The following is a 15,736-nucleotide window of genomic DNA, read 5'->3' as shown; positions in this document are numbered from 1 at the left end:
CATAACCAAACAGTTGTTTTGCTGAACAAAAAGAATCGGACTTTGAAATAGTGTACATTTAGCCTGTGAAGGAAATTCAAAATGCAGGCAGACAAAATTAGAGGGACTGGAAATTCTATGTAGTAGTTCATAGTAATCTCCCAGAGTTCTTTCACTGGATGTAGCTGGTTCACATCATTATTGCTCTATTGGAACTGATTTGGTTTATCTCATTGTTGGAGAGGATCATGTCCATCAGAATTGATCATCATACAGTATTGTTGTTGAAATATATAATGATCTCCTGGTCTTGCTCATTTCACTCAGCATCAGTTCATGTAAGTCTTTCCAGACCTTTCTGAAATCATCCTGTTGGTCATTTCTTACAGAACAATAATAATATTCCATACTATTCATATAACACAATTTATTCAGCCAATCTCCAATTGATGGACATCCACATAGTTTCCAGTTTCTGGCCAACATAAAGAGGGCTGCCACAAACATTCTTGCCCATACAGGCCCCTTTCCCTTCTTTAAAATCTTTTTGGGATACAAACCCAGTAGCAACACTGCTAGGTCAAAGAGTATGTACAGTTTGATAACTTTTTGAGCATAGTTCCAAATTGCTCTCCAGAATGGCTGGATATATTCACAGTTACAGCAGCAATGTATCAGTGTACCTATTTTCCCACATCCCCTCCAAAATTCTGCATTACCTTTCCCTGTCATTCTAGCCAATCTAACAGGTGTGTAATGGTATCTCAGAGTTGTCTTAATTTGCATTTCTCTGATTAATAATGATTTGGAGCATCTTTTCATATGACTAAAATTAGTTTCAATTTCTTTATCCGAGAATTGTCTGTTCACATTCTTTGACCATTTATCAATTGGAGATTTGCTAGATTTCTTATAAATTAGAGTTAATTCTCTATATATTTTGGAAATGAGGCTTTTATCTGAACATTTGACTGTAAAAATGTTTTCCCAGTTTGTTGTTTCCCTTCTAATCTTATCTGCATTGATTTTGTTTATACAAAAACTTTTCAATTTGATATAATCAAAGTTTTCTACTTTGTGATCAATAATGATCTCTAATTCTTCTTTGGACATAAATTCACTCCTCTTCCACAGGTCTGAGAGGTGAACTATCCTATGTTCTTCTAATTTATTTATAATCTCATTCTTTATTCCTAGATCATGAACCATTTGACCTGATCTTGGTGTACGGTGTTAAGTGTGGATCAATGCCTAATTTCTGCCATATTAATTTCCTTTTTAAAATATTAATTTTATAATTATACATTTTTGACAGTATATATGCATGAGTAATTTTTTTATAACATTATCCCTTGAATTCATTTTTCCAGATTTTCCCCTCCCTCCATCCCTCTACTCCCTCCCCTAGATGACAGGCAATCTCATAGATTTTACATGTGTTACAGTATAACCTAGATATAATATATGTGTGTAAATCCAATTTTCTTGCTGCACATTAAGTATTGGATTCCGAATGTATAAGTAACCTGGGTAGATAGACAGTAGTGCTAATATTTTACATTCAATTCCCAGTGTTCATCCTCTGGATGTAGCTGTTTCTGTTCATCATTGATCAGCTGGAAGTGAGTTGTATCTTCTTTATGTTGAAGATATTCACTTCCATCAGAATACATCTTCATATAGTATTGTTACTGAAGTGTATAGTGATCTTCTGGTTCTGCTCATTTCACTCAGCATCAGTTCATGCAAGTCTCTCCAAGCCTTTCTGAATTCATCCTGCTGGTCATTTCTTACAGAGCAATAATATTCCATAGCCTTCATATACCATAATTTACCCAACCATTCTCCAATTGATGGATATCCATTCATCTTCCAGTTTCTAGTCACTACGAAAAGAGCTGCTACAAACATTTTGGCACACACAGTTCCCTTTCCCCTATTTAGAATTTTTTGGGATATAAGCACTGCTGGATCAAAGGGTATGCACAGTTTGATAACTTTTTGGGCATAGTTCCAGATTGCTCTCCAGAATGGCCGGATACTTTCACAACTCCACCAACAATGTAATAGTGTCCCAGTTTTCCCACATCCCCTCCAACATTCATCATTATTTGTTCCTGTCATTTTTGCCAATATGACAGGTGTGTAGTGATATCTCAGAGTTGTCTTAATTTGCATTTCTCTGATCAGCAGTGATTTGGAACACTCTTTGATATGAGTGGATATAGTTTCAATTTCTTCATCTGAGAATTGTCTGTTCATATCCTTTGACCATTTATCAATTGGAGAATGCTTTGATTTCTTATAAATTAGGATCAATTCTCTATATATTTTGGAAATGAGACCTTTATCAGAATCTTTAACTGTAAGAATATTTTCCCAATTTGTTACTTACCTTCTAATCTTGTTTGAATTCGTATTGTTTGTACAGAAACTTTTTAGTTTGATGTAATCAAAATCTTCTATTTTGTGATCAATAATTATCTCTAGTTCTTCTCTAGTCATAAATTTCTGCCTCCTCCACAGGTCTGAGAGGTAGACTATCCTCTGTTCCTCTAATCTATTTATGATCTCATTCTTTATGCCTAAATCATGGACCCATTTTGATCTTATCTTGATATATGGTGTTAAGTATGGATCCATGTTAGGATTACCAGGTGAGAACTCAGGTTATCTGGACAGTGACAAGGTGAGAATTCAGGTTGTCTGGACAATTACAAGGTGAGAACTCAGGTTGATTTGACAATTCTCTGGCTCAGACCTTTGGCTCAGGCCTTTAAAGGGAATTTATACCTTAGGAATTCTAAGAGGAGCAAGTTCATTGGTGGAAGTATTCTCACATGCCTATTCTCTAGGAGGATAAAAGAAGGGCAGCATTGGGTCTGAGAGAATCGACTCTGTGATAAAGTCTTGACGCCAGGCAGGCTGAAAGGAGACCAGTCTGATTTGAGGAAGGATAAGAGTTGGAGGAAATTCAGAGCTCCCAAGAAACCTGCACACAGAAGAAAAGATTTTACAGATCTCCTCCCAGAGAAGGATTATAATTGAGAAGACGACCAGACCCTCACAGTTCAAGAACTTTGTACCTCTAGGTAGATTGTTTTGTTTTTTCTTGTTGGGACTTCTGATTTCATATATAATATAGATATAATTCCTACTTGATCATAGTCATACAGCCTGTATGACTTGCTCTATTTCTTTTTCTGAAATGGGATTATTTAAGCAATTTACTTCCTCCTCTATTAATCTGGGAAGCCTATATTTTTGTAGGTAGTCTTCCATTTCACTTAGGTTATCAAATTTATTGACATAAAGTTCAGCAAGTTAACTCATTATTTCTCTAATTTCCTCTTCATTGGTGGATAGTTCCCCATTTTCATTTGAAGACTAACAATTTGATTTTCCTCTCTCCTTTTTCTAATCAGATTTACCATAGGGTTATCTATTTTATTGGTTTTTTCATAAAACCAATTCTTAGTTTTATTTATTAGTTCAATAGTATTTTTACTTTCAATATTATTCATCTCTCCTTTTAATTTTAGAATTTCAAGTTTAGTATTTGATTGGGGGGTTTTAATTTGGTCTTTTTCTAGCTTTTTAAGTTGTAAGACCAATTCATTGATCTTCTCTTTCTCTATTTTCTTTAAGTAAACCTCCAAAGATATAAAATTTCCCCTTATTACCGCTTTTGCTGCATCCCACAAATTTTGGTATAATGTCTCATCATTGTCATTATCTTGAGTGAAATTATTAATTGTCTCTATAATTTGCTGTTTCACCCAATCATTCTTTAAGATGAGATTATTTAGTTTCCAATTACTTTTTGATCTATTTATCCCTAACTTTTTGTTGAATGTAGTTTTTATTGCATAATGATCTGAAAAGAAAGGCGTTACTATTTCTGCTTTCCTGCATTTTATTTTGAGATCTTTATGTCCTAATATGTGGTCAATTTTTGTATAAGTTCCATGAACTGCTGAGAAGAAAGTATACTTTTTTCTGTCACCATTCAGTTTTCTCCAAAGATCTATCATACCTAATTTTCCTAATATTTGATTTACCTTTTTAATTTCTTTCTTTTTTTTTTTCTTTTTTTTCTTTCTTTTCTTTTTCTTGATTTATCTAATTCTGAGAGTGCAAGGTTGAGATCTCTCACTATTATAGTTTTGCTGTCCATTTCTTCTTGCAACTCTCTTAACTTCTCCTTTAGGAAGTTAGGTGCTATACCACTTGGTGCATATATGTTTAGTATTGATATGGTTTCATTGTCTATGTTACCCTTTAGCAAGATATAGTTTCCTTCCTTATCTCTTTTGATTAGATCAATTTTTGCTTTTGCTTGATCTGAGATAAGGATGGTTACCCCTGTTTTTTTTGACTTCACTTGAAGCATAATAGATTCTGCTCCAGCCTTTTACCTGTATTTCCCTGCTTTAAATGTGTTTCCTGTAAATAACATATTGTATGGTTCTGACTTTTTATCCAGTCTGCTATCTGTCTCCGTTTAATGGGAGAGTTCATCCCATTCACATTTACAGTTAAAATGACTAATTATGTGTTTTCTGCCATCATAATTTCCCCTGATTATGCTTTTTTCCCTTACCCCCCAAACCCCTTACCCAGTATTAAACTTTTGAGCCCCATTTGTGTCACACAGCCCTCCCTCTTTAATATCCCTCCCTCCTACTTTTGAATCACTTTCCCTTTCTTATTCCCTTTCCCTTTTCCCTTTTCCTTTCCCTCTTTTTAATAAAGTGAGGAAGGATTTTCTGTAAAACTAATGTTAATTATTTTCTCTTTGAGCCAATTCTGATGGGAGCCAGGTTCACACAATGTTTCTCCCCCTCTCTAACTCCCCTCAAATATGATAGGTTTTCTTTCCCACTTTGTGGGATGTAGTTTCCCTCTTTTTATCTCCTCTTTCCCCTTTTTCTTACACTATCCCCTTTCCATTTCTACTCCCCCCCCCCCTTTTTTTTTTTGGTTATATCCTTAAAATTAAATTATACATGTATTCTTAATGTATATCCACAATAGAAATACGATTCTCAAGAGTTCATTTTACCTTTTTCTGCTTCTCTTGAGTCCTATGACTAGAAATCAAATTTTTTCTTTAGATCTGTTTTTTTTTCCTTAGAAACATATGGAATTCCTCTGTTTCATTAAATGTCCATCTTCTTCCATAGAAAAAAATGCTCAGCTTAGTTGAGTAGTTTATTCTTGGCTGCATTCCAAGTTCTTTTGCCTTTCGGAATATCGGATTCCAGGCCCTTCGATCCTTTAATGTAGAGGCAGCCAGATCTTGAGTGACCCTTATTGTGGGACCTTGGTATTTGAATTGTTTTTTTTTCTGGCTGCTTGTGATCCTTAGTCTGATAGTTCTGAAATTTGGCTACAATGTTCTGTAAATTTTTTTTTTTTTTTTTTTTTTTAGGGTCTTTTTTTCAGAAGGTGTTTGATGAATTCTTTCAATGTCTATTTTACCTTCTGGTTATATTATCTCTGGGCAATTTTCTTTGATGATTTCCTGTAAAATAGTATCTAGTCTCTTTTTTTCATCATAATTTTTGGGAAGTCCAATAATCCTCAGATTGTCTCTCCTAGATCTATTTTCCAAGTCTGTCATATCAGCAAGTAGATAGCTGACATTTTTCTCCAGATTTTCATTTTTTTGGCTTTGCTTGACTGATTCTTGATATCTCAGTGAATCATTCATTTCTATTTGTTCAGTTCTGATTTTTAATGAGTTATTTTCTTCATTAGCTGTTTTTACTTCTTTTTGTATGTGTCCAATTGAGTTTTTAAATGACTTATTTTGCTCTATGTAATTTTTTTCCATTTCACTAAATTTGTTTTTTGTAAGTTATTTTATTTTTTCTAATTTGCAAATCCTACTTTCTGGGGAATTCTTTATCTTTTCCAATTCAGAGATCCTACTTTCCTGTGATTTCTTTACCTTTTCCAAGTCCTTAATTCTGTTTCCCTGCACTTCCTGTGAATTCTTTACCTTTTCCAATTCATATTTCAAGAAATTGTTTACCTTTTCTAATTCACATTTCAGTTTATTGTTATTCTCTAGCATAGCTTCTCTTTCCTTTCCCCATTTTTCTTCTAATTCTCTCTTCAAATTTTTAATAGTTTATTCTAGGAGAGCATTATTTGGGGTATTGTCTGGAGGTTGTCTGCTATTAGCCTCCTCAGGTTTGGAAGCCAGCTCTTTTTCTACATAGAAGCTTTCAATCGTTTTCTTCATTTTTTTGCTCTTTTTTTTTTTAAGCCTTCAGGATCTTCCCTCAGGGGAAGGAGATTACCAGCTTCCTCTGCAGAGTGAGGATGGGATTATTGGCAGTATTTGCTCTCTCAATGGGCTGCAAGTAATGGCAGAGCTGTGGGAGGGCTCTGGGAAGAGCTTCACTTGGAAGTGACTAGGCCTGGGTTTCATAGCCTAGCTGTGTAAGTGCCCTGCCAGGAGCCCCACTATAAGGATTAGTGATCTCCTTGGGGCTAGAGGTTAAGGAGCAAAGGTATCACTTCCCCCCCACAAAGGCCCACTTTGAGTATTCAGGATTGTCTTGTCCCTCACCACAACGGAAGTGCCGTGCCTGGGGAGTTCAGTCAGGCTGGGGAAATTCCACTACCCCTGACTGAGCCCCTCACTATACAGATGAGAGGCTGCCCTGCTCTTGCTGTGCATGACTGCCCCCCACCAAGAGCCCCTCGCTGCCGAATGCCAAGAATAGCTGTGTTATTGTCTGCCTAGGTCAGTTCCGGTCCTGGGTGGGCACAGCTAGAGCCTCTTGGGCTTTTGCGACCCTCATTGTATCCACTACCCCAGCTGATACTTCTCTGCTAGTTCCCTACTCTGCCACTAAAGCAAAGCAGTCAGGCTACAGCAGAGAGCTCTGTGTAAACCTTTCAACCGCAGATGCCGTCAGGCTCCCATTTCTATCCCTGCTCTGCACTGGTCTGCTCCCACCACCTCAGGTCAACCTTTTCTGGCGATATTCCAGATTCTCTTCCACTGATAAGTTTTTAAATTTCCAATCTTCATGGGTTTTACCAGTCAAGCGCTGTTTTTGAGGCTGAATTAAATACTTGATAGAAAAGGAATTAGAGAGCTTAGAAAGTTCAGTCTAGCTTTCTGCCATCTTGGCTCTGCCCCCTTATTTGTAATTTCTATTAAATTATATTTTTTGAAAATGTAATTACATAATGTACATAATATAATGAGTATAAATGCATGTATATGTCTTTTCAAGAACCTGCGATATATAAACAATTTCATGCTAATGTCAGAGGTACAAAGTTAGATATGTTGGTCCTACCTTGTGAAGATTTTTTGAAGAACAAATATACAGAGAAGGTAAGAGGAGTCAAAGGAGAGGTTCAAATAAATTTGTATGAGGAATTTGAAGTAGAAGGGGGTAAAGACAAGTATCTCAACAAATAGAAATGGAGGTAAGAAAACTCATTTCAGGCAAGGGATATGTTGAAAGCAAAGATATGAAGCCAAGATAAGTCATAATGAAATGGAGGTACAGAGTTTAATTTGTTTAAAATATAGGGAAAATGAAGAGAAATAATAAGATACCTTAAGGTTTATGTTGATATGCTATATAGTAATATATGATAATATGATGTGTTTATAAAAAACATCTTAACTATAAAAACTGATTATAATCTTACTGGAGAAAAAAACAAATTTTAATAAAATAGAGGTCTTTGAAATACTTGATAAAAAGATAAGAGCCAAGTTAAAAACGTTTGCATTTTTGAGGTATAGGGATCAAGAGAAACATAAAATTTTATAAATGAACATCCTAAAGAACTAAACAAAGATATATGTGTATATATATATATATATATATATATATATATATATATATATATATATATATATATATATATATATATATATAAGATATATATGATTATAAAGATAATTAGCTGGCATTCCTATATGAGGAGTTGATACATGTGTTTCCTCTGAATCCTATTACCATTGGGAGACATAGAAGTAGTCTCATTAGCTTGAGAGTGGTTCTATTATGTCTTGATTTTTTAAAAAGAATAAAAAGGGAAGGGAAGATGAATATATTTGGAAGAAAGAGAGGAAGGCTAGGGGAGATTATCTTACATAACTGATATACACAAGTAGCAATCTATATGAGAAAGGATGAAGGGATAGAAGAGTGGGTAATACTTGAACTCACTTTCATTTGAACTTGTCAAAGGAAGGAAGAATATACTAACATGTACAACTGAATACAGAAATACATTTCAATACATAAGGAAATAAGGAAAAAAGAGAATAGAGAATTAGAGGGAGACTAGATTAAGGGAGAGAATGATTCTAAGAAATGAAAACTAATGAAATATTTATGGAGCTTTTTGTGGTGGAAAAAATACTTGAAGATGATGACATGTTCATCAGTTGGAAAATGAATGAACAAATTATGGCATATAAATGCAATGGAATTCTAGCTTGATTTAAGAAATTAATGGGGATATGATTTCAAAAAATAATGGAAAGATATCTATGAATTGACTCAGTATGAAATGAGAAGAACCAGTTGAACAACTTACACAAATATAACAATATGGTAAAATCAAATAACGGAAAGACTAAGGAATACTCATCACTGTAATGACCAACTGTTATTTCTTTTCTTTTCTTTCTTTTTATTTTAATAATTATTGTATTTTTCCAAATACATGCAAAGATAGTTTTCAATATTCACCTTTGCAAAACCAAGTTCCAAGTTTTCTCCTTCTCTTTCCCTCTCTCCTCTCCCTAAGAAAATAAGCAATGCAATGTAGATTAAACATGTGGAATTCTTCTAAACCCATTTCCATATTCATCATGCTGTGCAAAAAAGAAAATCAAATCAAAAGGGTAAAAAACAAAAGAAAGAAAAAAAACAAGCAAACAAAAAATAAAAAGTGAAAATATTATGCTTTGATCCACATTCAGATTCCATAGTTCTCTCTTTGGCACTTTCCATTACAAGTTTATTGGAATTGCTTTGTATCACCTCATTATATAAAAGAGCCAAGTCCATCACAGTTGATCATCATATAATCTTCTTGTTTCTGTCAAAGATATTCTCTTGGTTCCACTCATTTATGTCTTTTCAGGCTTTTCTTAAATCAGCTTGCTCATTATTTCTTATATAACAATAACATTCAATTCTATTCACATATCATAACTTATTCAGCCATTTCCCAACTGATGGGCATCCACTCAGTTTCCAGTTCTTTGCTACTATAAAAAGGATTATTACAAACATGTTTTGCACAAGTGTGTCCTTTTTCCTTTTTATGATCTTTTTCGGATAAAGATCTAGTAGAGTCACTACTGGAACAAAGAGTATGCACAGTTTGATTGTTCTCAGCTATCTGGGTATGGTTCCAAATTGTTTGATTCAATGGTTAGGTCATTTCTCAAGATCCAACAATGCATTAGTGTCTTAGTTTTCCCTCTTCTCCAACATTAATCATTATCTTTTCCAGCCACATTAACCAATTTCAAAAGTTGAAGTTGACCTAACATGATTTAAGATAAGCAATGACGAAACATTTTTTGCTCATCTCCTGACAGTGAAAATCAAAGGCAAAGTGGTATTTTGTTTTTTAAACATGGTCAATGTGCACATTTTTTAAACTTGATTTTTTACATTTGTGATAGGGATTTTGCTTTTCTTTTAATCTCATTGAAAAGGTATGATAAAAAAGACAAATTTTCCTGATTAAAAAAATAATTGGAATATTCTAATGTAATAATTCTGTAATGTGATGATTTTATGCGTTGGTGAACTACAATAATTTTTCTTTGCTCTTGTCTTAGATACTCTTAGTTTGCAGAGTCTTGTCTGCCCTTGTCTACTCTGGGGAATTTCTTTTTCAGTTTAAGTCTTTGAACATATTTTGCGTTTTTATTTTTTTCATTTTTAGCAGAAAAGTTGTGGGAAGAATCAGTGAATCCAATACCTGCACTTTTATGACTTCTAAAATGTTTAGTAATATATATCCAATAGCTACTTTCAATTTTATTGCTTCTTGGATTTCTTGTTCATTTTTATTTTTGTTTCATTGTTCTCCATTTGACTTGGTTCCTTCTGTTATTTAATGCTTCCCCTATTTTTAGTCTTTGAATATCATTTGGAAACTTCCTTAGTTGTTCCCTTATCTCTCTCCTTTCTTCCCTCCCTTCTTTCCTCCCTCACTTTTCCCCTGCTTCCCTCTCTATGCCTTTCTCTGTTTCTCTGTCTCTGTTTGTGTCTGCCTCTCTCTGTGTGTATATGCTTAACTGGACTTCTTGACTAAATAATAGTACTTCCTTATTCATTAAATATTACTTATTATTTAATTTCCCCAATCCTTCTATTATGCTATTAGTCTGTCTGCTTTGGTTTTTGGAAGAAATATAACTTTGGTGTGAAATGTAGTCTCTGCAGTGGAGCCAGAAGAGTGGTTTTAGTAAAGCTTAAGGGGAGGAGCAGAATCATACAGTACCTATGATCTAGAGGTAATAACTACAGAGCTATTAATCATTAAGCTAAACTAGATAACCATTGTCTCATCAATTCCACTGATTTAACACCTTGTAAGAATCCTTGTTTCAAGTACAGAGTTCTGGCCCATTATAATGACACTTTAGGAAACATATGATTCTCAACTTAAATATGAAAAAAAAACTGAGACCCAGATAGATTCATTGGTTGTCTGTGAGATTCAGACATAACCCATGATAGTAAATGGCAGAGCTAGCATTTAAACCCAGGTTATTTGATTCAAAATAAAAAGCAATTTCTGCTTGATTGTGTATTGCTTAATCGGTGCACTGTTAGTATTTTGGAAGAACTACTTTGCTAGATTCCCCTGGATCAGTTTATCATGCCATTTTACAGGAAATCCTGATGAGAAAATTAATACTTTATATTTCACCTTTTGGATGTGGATCATCTCCATTTTATCCTGGATGTATTTTGCTTGTATATAGTTATTTTAATATTGTCTACTCCAGGAGACAGTGAATTTCTGAAGGAAAAAGATTATTTTTACCTTTCTTTGTATCCTCATAAATTTAGAAGCCACAAAATCTTGGAGCTTGAAGGGACCTCATCCATAATTCATCATTTCAAAGCTACACTTTGAGCATTGAGATATGAAGTGCCTGACCCAAAGTCACATGTATCAGAGAAAACCAGATCTTAGTACAATTCTTGGAATATAGTAAGTACTTAATACTTACTGATTTTGAAATTATAAGATTCATAAACTCAGCATGTATAAGAACCAATGGATTTTCTATTTTTGCATTCATGTCATTCAATGAAATGAGAGTTATACAAAATGTGGAAGATACTGTATGTCAGCATCATTATTGTATCAGTATCTATTGGGATACTGCACTATTACTTTTTTAGATATGATGCTAGGAAGCAGAAGACAGAAAAACTATTAGTTATGAATTTGTTGTAAGATCTAGAGCAAGTCATTAACATTCTTCAACTTCATCCAACCCATTTGGGGAATTAGGTGAAAGCTGAACTTTACTGAGAAACAGATGCTACATCTGAGATGAGTTTTCCTGGGTAAACAAAAATTTCTCAAGGTTTAATTCCAAAGAAGATTGCTGTTGTGAATGGCCATGAAATATATTAGGTAGAAAATGGAGGGTGTGGTTATTATGGTAAAGATACCCATATTACCTACCCTTAACAAAAATGGTAACCACATATATACTTCATTCACTCACAAACCCAGAAATCACAAAATTTTAGAGCTGGAAGGGACTCATCCATTACTTATAATCTGAATGGTGCTTTGAGTATTGAGATATTAAACAACTAACCCAGGGTTGAATAGCTTGTGTCAGTGATGTGCCTCAGACATAGGTCTTCTGGATTCTAAAACCCAAATTTTATTTATGATGCCATTTTGATTTTGATGGTGTGATATAATAATATATACTTCTTTACAAAAAAAAAAATTAGGGAAATGAGGGAACATATGATATCTGCAATCCTAGAGTAGCATAGTTACCATATGCCAGAAGTCAGTGAAGGTCAGGGCTCCTTATTATAAGGTCAAAATTAAACAGTCAGAGGGCTTATAAATGTATGAGTTTCTAGAAAATAACAAAGACCATATTTGGTTTAACTCCCAGGATATTAGTTGACACATTGATAAATTTTTACATTCTAAAAAGATTGGCTGCCAAAGGGAGATGTAATTTAAGAAAGTGGAACAAGCCACAAGGTAAATGCCTCAAAGGAAAAAAAAAAAAAAACCTCTTGAGAACCAGTCATCTATCTGGCTATTCTTTCTCCTTATGAGTGTTAGTTACTCTGACTGTTTCAAATAGCCCTGGACACCAAAGTAAGCACTGAAGTGGGGATCCCTGGTGGGATCCCATCTCTAAATTTAAATCTCCCATGGATTGTATGTATTATTACTATCACTATCATATTTCAAAGCTTTAAGTTAAAGCTGTTACAATTTCTCCTGCAAAAGCATTTGTCCTTTAAGATGAAAATAAGGAACATGTGAACTAACAGCAGTCTTGGATCCTAATGAGAATTTTATTTCAGTTAACCTTAAATTCCAAAGGGTGTCTGTCTATAATCGGGATGCTCCTGAAACTGACATCAATTGAAGGAACCTTTAGGTGGAAAACACTTCAGATAAGACTAACCAAATAATGAATAGCCTGAAGCTATTGACTTATGCAGAAAGTTAAAAGCCCAAATTCTTAATCTTAGTTGCTTACACAAAAACTTTTTTTCCATAGTCAGGACTTCAAGGTGCCTGCGGATGGAATTAGTTCCTATACTTCTTAATTAATTCTGAATTGACTAATTGAATGAAATATTATTACTCAATTGTTGCCAAGTATATAACTACATGTGGAGGACCAGGAAACATTCAAAAAACCATGGATGCAAGAGTAAAACTAAGTCTAAATTTAGGTTTCCCATATAGAGAAAATAGCCAGTGGTAATGACTAATACAGTGTGCAATAGGAGGCTGCCAAAAGTTGGAAGCATTGTCACTTATGCATTTAAAAGAATTTTGAATGAAACTTATCTGAGAGAAATCTTGCACTATCCCTATCTCCCCCCCCCCCCCCTGAAGATCCCTTGTATTACAGGCATTTCCTCCTTCAACTTTTGAAACACATTATGCAAATTCTTAATCAAGTCAAATCCTGCTTCTTTTTTGGTAGATTGGCTCTCTATCTCTGCTCCTCTTCCTCTACCTTCTTTTTCTCTTATTCCCTCCCTGCCCTTCCCTGACTATCCCATTCTCTTTCTCTTCCTCTCTTATGCTTCCTTTCTCTTGCTCCTTTTCCCTTTCCCTCCCTCTCTTCTTCTCCTTCTTTCCCTTTCTCCTTCTTTCTTTCCCTCCCTCTTTTCCTCTCCCTGTCTTTCTTTCTCCATCTCCCTCTCCTCCCTCTCTCCCTGTCCCTCTCCCCCCCCTCCTCCTCTTCCTCTTATTCTTCCTCCTCCTCTACCTCCTCCTCTTCTTTCTTCTTCTCTTCCTCTTCTTTCTTCTCCTCCTCCTCATCTTTCTCTTCCTTTTCCTCTTCTTCTTCCTCCTCCTCCTCCTCTCTATTTTCTCTCCTTTCTTCTCCCTCTCTTTCTGTCCCTCTCCTCCACCCTCTTCTCTTCCCCTCCCCCACCTCTCTCTCCATCTCTCTCCTCCCTCTACTTCCCTCCCACCCCTACCCCCCTTTCTCTCCTGGATTTGAAATATGAGAGCATCAGTTTGATTTCTGGATTTCCCAATGAAGAGCTAAGTAATCTTGAACAAATTACTTAATCTCTTTGGATCTCAGTTTTATCTGTAAAAAGCATAATTTAGTGACAACAAGGAAGAGCTGGGTTTAAAATCCTGCCTCTTAGTCATCCTGTCTTTGTGACTCTAAGCAAGTTGCTTAACCTATCAAAGATTACTTTATGCCACAGTTCTCGTTTATTGTCCTTGATGAGGAGTAAACTGAGGTTCTAAACTGGGATGGGTCAGTTCCTTTTCTCTTTCTCCTTCCTTCCCCAAAGTAACCAAGGGCCGGGTAGGCAGCAAATGAATTTGCTACTTAATGCTGTATGGAAACATAGTCTTTATTGATTAGAATGGAAACACCTGAGAGCCCATGGGCAAAATGGCTGCAAGGTACAAGGCCAATTTTTGCAAAGAATAGATTTTTGAGGACTCTGTTTTATACAAGAGCACAATCATTCAGATGTAATAATGTAAGGAGGTTCTGGAGAGTGATGTAAATAAGATAAGGATTCTCTTGTTATCTTTTGGGGACAGACAGAAGTCTCTTCCCAAAAAGGAATTTCCTGATGGCATTTGGTCTATCTGAGCAGATTAGAATGGGGGCAGTAAAACCCCAGCCAGCTCAGATAGCCCAAACTAGTTTGACCAGATCTTGTATCAAAGGTCCAAGTTCCAAAGGAAGTTGGAGATCAAACAAGGAATATCAAGGGGTTACTGCCCCCAACATCCTGACTCAGTTTCCCTAATTATCCTTGTCTCAGTTTCCCTAAACTGTCTTGCCTTGGGTTCCCTAATTGTTCTGCCTCAGTTTATAATTGTTCTGCTCAATCCTGTAAAACCATCCCTCCCTCTTAATCAGAATATTTGATAAGGATAAAAGATCTTATATTTTAGAATATCAGAATGCCTCTCCCCATCCCAAGCTATTAGAATATCAGATACAGTCTTATCAAGATGCCTCTCCCCATCTCCTGGGTGCCTCCCTCCATTATGTCATCCCATCTCTGGTGCCTCACCCCACCCTCTCAGATTCCCATTCCTGCTCTCAGCACTTTGACTCCCCTCCCCCCCAGTCTACCCCCTGAGTCTGAGCCACTGTTTATATATCTTTGAGAACTTATATTGTTTGCTGAATTCTTAGAAACAATAGTATCTTTCAGCCCTGGGACCAAACCATAGATCCATTTCATCCCAATAAATCTCTCTCTTTTAAATGAAATATTAAATATTCTCTAATCTCTATCTTGCCTCAGTTCCTCTGGCATTGCAATTAACTAAAGACATTTAAAATTAACCAAACTTATTTTTTAAATTAACAATTAAATTTTACTGTAAAAGTATAATTTAAAAAGGTGAATCAGCCTGGCATAATGAATAGAGTGCTAGATTTAGTTTAGAATAATCTGAGTTTAGGGAGACCCTGAACTTCAGGTCTCTAACCATATCTCAGACAATAGTTATTTGATCATGGAGAGTCATTTAACTTCCATATGAATTAGATTACTCATCTGTTAAATAAAAAGGTTGGACTTGACTAGTATCGAAAAGCTCTTCCAGTTCTAAATCTGTGAGATGAAAAATAATTTTATTTGGTTTTGTTTTGGGAGACATCAGAGTGTGACTCTTCTTATTTAATATCTAAAACAGTGTTACCATTGGGAGCTCCATTACTGGAAAGCCAAACTTGAATTGTAAAAGCCTAAAATTAAACTTTCCAGAAAATCTGAATATTGGAGAGGACCACCCAAGTCTTCAAGATCATCCATACTTGACTCCAAAGACTCCCTAATACATTCCTGAGTAGTCCTTCAGAATCTGCTTAAAGAATTCCAGTAAGAGTTTGCCACTTCCCGAGACAGCTCATTTCAATTCTGAAAAGCTGTTATTATACAAAGATTTTCTTTCCAAAACACTGAAATATCCTCAGCAACTTTTACCCATTGTTACTAATTCTGTCCTCTCAGTATAA

At 35.2% G+C, this 15,736-nt stretch overlaps 1 protein-coding gene across 1 annotated transcript in view; it reads left to right on the top strand.

Annotated features, from left to right (window-relative positions):
* Positions 1–9,983, top strand: part of LOC141551050 (uncharacterized) — a 66,151-nt gene extending 56,168 nt beyond the window's left edge. The window contains exon 3 of the mRNA XM_074282310.1: positions 9,934–9,983. Coding sequence (XP_074138411.1) covers positions 9,934–9,983 — 50 coding nt within the window. The remainder of the gene's footprint in view (positions 1–9,933) is intronic.
* The last annotated feature ends 5,753 nt before the right edge of the window (positions 9,984–15,736 follow it).

This window comes from Sminthopsis crassicaudata, chromosome 1, assembly GCF_048593235.1.
Source record: "Sminthopsis crassicaudata isolate SCR6 chromosome 1, ASM4859323v1, whole genome shotgun sequence".
Taxonomy (NCBI): Eukaryota; Metazoa; Chordata; class Mammalia; order Dasyuromorphia; family Dasyuridae; genus Sminthopsis; species Sminthopsis crassicaudata.
The sequence above is the reverse complement of the archived record's forward strand: the minus strand, read 5'-3'. Positions and strand labels throughout refer to the sequence as shown.